The following is a 7,668-nucleotide window of genomic DNA, read 5'->3' as shown; positions in this document are numbered from 1 at the left end:
TCAACCAGATCATGGGATGAATGTGTGTAAAGTTTCACATCAATTCTCCATGTAGTTTGGTAGAATAATCAACCAGACCATGGGATGAATGTGTGTCAAGTTTCACAGCAATTCTCCATGTAGTTTGGTAGAAATACTGATAACAAACTTGTGCTAATGGACATCAGACAATCCTTTATACTTTTCTGGTCCATGACTAATAAAGCTAATACAATGAATTGATGGCTACAAGTCTCTTTTCAGTCAACAAGATTTTATTGTTCAAATGAAGTAATATGCAATATATGACTTGATTTTACTTGAATATACAAAACAGTAATGTAACAAATAAAATGATTAAATTAAAAAAATCACTGAATTCCCAATTTACTAACAAAATTTAACAGTGGAGTCAAAGAGCAAGTCCTCAATAATAATTAACAAAAGAGTTTTACCCATTTTAATGGATTTTAAGAAACTGTGTTAAATGTTGAAAAAATTATATTTTGTGTGGTGCTATATCACAAAGCATAATAGAATGTCAAAGTGCAATTATAATTTCATACAATTTATTGTAAATTTACTTCTGATGAACATATCACAAAAAAGCATATACAGTGTGGAAGAAATATATTATAGAGGGGTGTACAACTTTATTATATACATGTAAAGCAACAATTGTTAATAAATTACAAGAAAGAAAAGGCCTGTATGTTGAGACCATATTAAAAGCAAAGCTGAAAAATGTGTGACATTAATCTCAAGGTCAAAACGGTTGAGCAAGCATATCACAAAATTATTCATCGTAGCTTCCTAATTATTCAACATAAGTATGAAAAACAAAATCCCTCAAGAATTTAATGTAAGCAAACTAGACTTGTCTTTTTCAGACACAACAACTAAGATGTCTTGGTAAAATATATATATAAAAATTTGAAAAAAACTGGAAAATAATTGCACATAAATCTTAATTGGGTAATCTGCATATGTAACACAAACATGCATAAAAATATCATTTGTTTATCTGAAATGATTTCTGCTAAATCATGCTAGCTAGGTTTGTCTTTGTCAACACATTCTCTCTGTCATCACAAGTATCTGAGTCCAAGAAGTTCATAGACTGAAAAATTTACAAACAGCTGTGATAGCCTGAAAACCAAACAAGGTCATCTAGATATCAATAAAAATATGCCTACAAGCAAGAAGTTCATAGACTGAAAAATTTACAAACAGCTGTGATAGCCTGAAAACCAAACAAGGTCATCTAGATATCAATAAAAATATGCCTACAAGCAAGAAGTTCATAGACTGAAAAATTTACAAACAGCTGTGATAGCCTGAAAACCAAACAAGGTCATCTAGATATCAATAAAAATATGCCTACAAGCAAGAAGTTCAAAAACTTCAAAACTGAGTTTAAATATTTTTTTACTGTAATGGCCTGAAAATCTAATTAGGACATCTATATGTGAAAACAAATATAATTATACAGTTTCATGCATCTACCTAAAGAGGTCTTTGCCTAACTGTGCTAACAAGTTTTACGTCAAAAATGGGTATTATCCTGAAAACTAAATGATGTCACCAACATATGTATGCAAATGTTTGTAAAATTTCATTGGTCTATATGGTGTGGTTTAATCTAATTTTTCTAACAAGCTATAGGGGATGGATGGACAAGCAGAAAAAATGGACAGGACCTAATGCAGATGCCTCTGCTGCAGGCAAGAATGGCACAAGGAAAGATTATGAAACCAAAACCTAAATTCTATTTTGCTGACTGGGAACTTGACCCCAAGTATGAACAAAACCCATCAGGAGAGAAAAATAAGCAAATGAAAAACACTGAACTGAAACCTCAACACAATAATTTTGTACTGTGTACTGTCTATTGACCCTAAGGCTAAAACGACAAGCAAACAAGTCACAAAATGAATTGTTATGTATATTTGATTTAATTTATTTTTGATTTAATTTAATTGTTTGTTTGTTAGTTTTGATTTTTTTTTATTCCATTACATGTTATTGTAATGTAATTTTATTTACTGGATTGACATTTTCCAGAAATTCAGTTCAGTTTTTCATAAACACTAATATTAGAAACTTTGCATTTAATGCTGACCTAGTTCCTGACCAAAATTCATGAGTTGAAGTAAACAACTTTTTAAAATTATTTAGTAGTTTCTTAAAGTGAAATCGAGGCCGTACTTGAAGCACATGACAAATAATATGTAAAAATTATTTCAAACTCTGGTTTTACTGGAAGATTGACCCTCATCCGGGCATCTGTTTTGCACAGTAGCCAGATTTAATATTGATGTATTGAGAAATAATTTTAGTCTTGCCTTAACACTTGAGACGTCAAAGTGGTTTTTTTTTTGTGTGACCATCTTGAGTTAAAATTTAAATTTTTCTTCAAATTATTTGGATTTCAAGAGATTTTTTTTCCCTGGAAATACTTGTGCTCAAAATTAATTTTTGGACAAGGACAGTTTTTGAAATTTACAGAACTCAAACACTGGAATATTATTTTATGTGATTCAACAAAGAACTTTCGACACATCAGTACGACATTGACCACAGTATATGTCATCGCCTTCCATTTTGGATTTCATCGGAATGTGAGCTCAGTTTCATTAGAACACTTTAATACTATGACTTTATTTTTTAATTCTTGGTTTATTTTTGGATTTGATTCACAAAACCATAAGTTTTTTTTTTTAATTTTTACCTTGTTGTTTTAGGGAAATAAATTATTTGTTAAATTTTACAAAGCTTGTTGACTTCCCTCTTTTCTTGTTACTGTTTAAAAGAGCCTAATCACATAACAGTTTGGTCTCAGATTCATAATGGTTCTTGTTAAAAATGAACAAAACTCATTAAGGGGTTTGGGAACTGTAAGCAAACTGTAAAAACTTTGACCAAAACCTTAATGCAAGCTTTCTGTGATTGTGACCCTTTCCTCATTATCAAACAGCAAACTGTCACATAGTTGTGTTAGCTTTATAATGATTCAAAGTATGATCCAAATCTATCCAAGGGTGTGGTAAATATAAGCAAATGAAAAAAATCCACTTTAATCAAAAGCCGTTAACATAAATTTTCTATGAATTTGACCTTGACCCCAAGCTGAAAGGAGCAAATAAGCAAGTTGTCGAATATCTTGTCTTAGCTTCATAATGATCCATTCCAATTATGATGAAAATCTATTAAGAAACATTTCAACCAAATCCTTAACTGTTGGAAAAGTGACTGCTATGTCCCACTTTCCCCCTGAGGTGGGCTTGATAATAAAGTGGTTTGATGGTACAAAGAATCGTAATATCCTTCTTATGACCAAGAAATAGATAAAATTCATTGAAGCAGGGAGCAATATATAACATTATTAAATTCAATTCTAAGATTTCATTTTTGATGAACATCTATGCAAAGATTCTTATTTTGACAGTAACTTGGAATCCAATAGAACTGCCTGTGAGGCTAAACGTCCCGCAGCACCCATCACTCCACCACCTGACAAAACAAGAGTGATAATTTCATCAAATCAACACAATATCACAGTTTTGGTGAAATGTGAACAGGAAAGAAAATTCATAACTTACAATTATATCGTCTCAATGGAAAACATCTTACCTGTGCAGCAAACTTTGATATTTTCTCCCTGAATATGACTTTCAAAATCTTTTAAAACAAAACCTTGATGTTAATGATCATGCAGACAATGTCATCAGAAACATCACAGTGATATCCTTATCTAATTACACTATATGCAGATATATGATGAGGCAATAAAGGTGATTAATTGCGAATGGTGTAATTACATACACATGCATGCACACACACACACACACACATACACACACACACACACGCACATACAATCATGAATATTTGCCCAGGCAAGATAGAAACTCCTGATGTAACTGGGTACAAACTTTAGAAATCTAAAGGCATTTTAAAAATGGCTTAGTTCAATAATATCAACTGAGGCAGAATTTAACATGGCTTTCAAAATTTTAAAACACCACCTAAAGATTGTGTGAAAAAGGAAATTTGATATTAAATTATGTTTCTCTGAAAATACTTACACAATCTAATTAACATTAGGAATTACAGTTTACTAATCCCAAAGTAATTTTGAATATTACAAATATAACTGTGATCCTTTAATCACGTATGTCAAGATGATGGCTAATGCTGTGAATGATAGTCGGGACAAATAAGGAAAATGTTGGATTTTAAAGTCATTTGTTAGTTCATTACTATCATGTGTTAACTGCAAGCATCCATTTGTAAGGCTGTCAATTATCCTTAAACTTTAAGCAGAGCAATTGTTTTCTGTTTGAATTTTATGTAATTTCCAAAGTCCACTAAATATTTTCTTGCTTCATCAGTAAGCATCTTTTATGTTTACTGGTTGTCTCAGATAAATATCTTGCCTGTTGTTGGCATCTCATCCACAGTTTCTCTGCCTTTTATATCAACAGTGTAAATTTTAAATGATAGGTTTCAGTGTCAATACTTCCTTTTTTATCTAAGCACTCTAATATCAGCATGATATTATCCCAATTTACAATTAATAGATCAATTAACATACACATAGCAATGTCATCTAGTATAAGGTTCTAACCATTTCATTTTTCTGGGGGTTGGGGGTTATGATTTTAATTTGAGCTATTTTATCTTGAAATAATTCTTTTTGTTGTTTTGTTGTAGGGTTTAACGCCATTTTTCAGAACATGATAGGCTATACATGGCAGCCAATACTAATGGTGGAGGAAGAACCCTGGAGAAAAAAAATGAAAGAACCATTGACCCAAGAGAAGCTACTGGCAAGCTTTCTCACATACCCACATTATCCAAATCTGAGACTTGAACCCACGCAGACAGAGGTGAGATAGCAGTGATCCGTAACGGAAAGCGCTTTAGACCACTCTGCCACTCTCAGAGCAAGTGATTTTTTACCTTTGACAAGTGGATTTTAAAAAAAAAAAATAAGCGGTAGGCCAACTTCCAGAACGTTATATTGTTGATCCCTAACATTTGTGGTATACTGTGGTACATATCGTGGTATGTTCAGAAATGCCATAATATATAGCGGTAAAAAAAAAATTTGTGGTACCCAAATGTAAAGGACGCATTTGTGTCAGGAATGGTGTGGTCTGCTGACTGGACTTCAACCATGGGACCAATTAGATTCAGCTCCATGTTTTGTAAGGTCATGTGATGCAAAGGAAAAAGTGGATATGGCATGCTGATTGTATTATATCTTTAATTGCGGCGGCTAAAAGAAATAATTCAGATTTCATGAGTCAAAAGCCTCATGGGCTATTCTGACTGTCTATTGTGACCATAGTGTAAACAAAGTAGCAAACACTTCCTGATTTCCAACACCACCTGAACATTCTTTCACAATAATCAATAAGAACATTAATTGGAGCATGTTTATGTACTAAAGGGAGCAGTAATTGACCTTAAATTATTCCACAAACAGTGCATTTCGCATTAATCAACACAAATATATGTACGGCTTCTTGAGTGCAAATTCCAGTAAAAAGCTATTGTTGTAAAGACAAAAAAATTAAATTCTTATTCTTGTATAATTTCTGAGGAGTAAATAAATTCTAGATCAAAGTTGAATTGAGGACTATTTTATTATTTGTTTGTCCATCTCAATTAATCTTATGGTCATTGTTTGATCTGTTCACATTTGTATCCTTGTGCAAGCTATCTGCAGTACACAATTTGGATGCTGTGTACTGCCAACAGCAGAGCTGTCTCAACCACTGTTCTTTGAAAACTAAAGTGCATTACGTCATCATTTAAAGTTTATACTGCATATTTTAGTGTAAATCTAACTTTTTGTGTTCTATTTTAAGGAAATTTTCCAAGTTTTTCTATTTGATTGTTACATCAGTATTCAAAATACGTCATATTTACTTTAACCCCCATTTTTCATTCAGAAAGGTGAGAAAATGAATCCATTATGCTTTAGGGCAAGATAGGAAAATTCCACCCTTAGAATAAAAATTTTGTGTCCAACGTTTAACACAACTTCATGTCCAATGCAAAATTCTGATGCTCAGATGGAATTTATCTATCCTAGACTCATGCATGTGATGCATTTTATTAATCCCTAAAAGACACAGTTTTGGTAACTACTGTGTGATACTGATATTTAGTACTGTCAATTATTAAATCTGCTTATCAGTTACTTGACAAAATACTTGATAATGTAACTGCATTTTCTACATTTGCCGAAGCAGCAAGAAGATGCTAAAATACTAAGGTTCCAAACATTCCCACCTGGATGTGCACCGCTGCCACAAAGATAGAGGCCTCTGATTGGTGATCTATAATTACTTAGGACTGTGGTTGGTCGGTTTAAATACAGCTGATCCAGAGACATGGCACCATGAAAGATATTCTGAAAATATATTATTTTAATGTTCATACACTAGATCAACAGCATGAATCAAGTAGCGCAATCTTTGAATTAAAACCACAATGAAGCTCCTGTAAAAAAAGACCTTATACAAATCTGCAAAATTTGTTTATGTCAGCTGAATTTCATTCAAACAAAAATAGGAAAAACATGTAAATGGTATTTCATTTTGAAATTAAATGCAGAATTTAACTGGCATCCACCCTGTTAAAGGATTATGTTGAATAAAAACCATTTTCTGCATACATACACACACACACCTTGAATTTTCTTCATATGATGTACATTATATGCATGAGGTGGTGTTATTTCATTTCTTACACAAGTTTTGTGCTCCAGTGTTGGCTGCCATGGAAACAGCTTGTTAAAAAGAGATAAATGAAGACCTTAAAATGTTTCAACCTTTCCATGTATTTACTGATAAGCTGGCTAACCACAAATTATTCATTAAACATAAAAAGATGAAATAAAATACATTTATTCTCAAGTTATGAAGCTGTATATTAAGAAAAAAGGAGACAAACTTCCTACTAGCTACCATAATAGACAAAAAAGCACTTATTGCATAATAAAATAAAAGAAACTAACATTTAATTGTTAACATTTATTTTTCCTCTTTTTTTCATCATGAGCAATTTATGAAAGAAAAAAAGCATATCCATGAAGTCCGTATATGCAGCATATGCATCCATATTGTTATGTTGTATAACACATTGCTCATTGCCATGAATAGCAAGAAATTAATCATATTTGGTTGTACTCAAAGGTTTGAATCACTCTGAAAACTGGATTCAACAAAATCGCCAATGAGAGAGAGGGAGAGGGAGAAAGCAATAAATTGACTGCTTGAAGGCATCTGCCATTCATGCATGACACAGTGTAAGGTGCAAAATAACCAACTTGTATTATATCAAGGTTAACTATATGACGGTATCTTGCAAATAAAAATCATTAATTGAAAATAAATTCACTGTAAGTGAAAACCACAATGTTTTTGCTGGCATGGGTTACAAAAGTATTATTATAGCAAGTTAATGTTGTGTGTACTATTTACCCTGCTACATCAATTCCCTGTTTGTGTCAATTATGATTAAAAATGGCAAACAAATAGAAGCCCAGGATGTGAATAAACACAGTTGGTAGTGAGCAATAAACTCACTGTTTGAACTTAATGGCAGGATAACAAATATAGAAGTTATTCACACAAAACAAGCTGACCCTAGAGGAAGACTTTGGATTCTTTT

General features: G+C 32.2%; 1 protein-coding gene across 1 annotated transcript in view; it reads right to left on the bottom strand.

The window, feature by feature from the left end:
• Window positions 1–232: 232 nt before the first annotated feature.
• Window positions 233–7,668, bottom strand: part of LOC149794759 (pyridine nucleotide-disulfide oxidoreductase domain-containing protein 2-like) — a 158,294-nt gene continuing 150,858 nt past the window's right edge. Inside the window, exons 15-16 of the mRNA XM_089964391.1 lie at window positions 6,286–6,406; window positions 233–3,492 (exon numbers count right to left, since the gene is read on the bottom strand). Of these exons, the coding sequence (XP_089820517.1) occupies window positions 3,416–3,492; window positions 6,286–6,406 (198 nt within the window). The 3' untranslated portion in view covers window positions 233–3,415. The remainder of the gene's footprint in view (window positions 3,493–6,285; window positions 6,407–7,668) is intronic.

This window comes from Sinohyriopsis cumingii, chromosome 7 (assembly GCF_028554795.1).
Source record: "Sinohyriopsis cumingii isolate HCF-2022 chromosome 7, ASM2855479v2, whole genome shotgun sequence".
NCBI classification, from domain to species: Eukaryota; Metazoa; Mollusca; class Bivalvia; order Unionida; family Unionidae; genus Sinohyriopsis; species Sinohyriopsis cumingii.
This window is presented reverse-complemented; position numbering and strand designations above follow the sequence as displayed.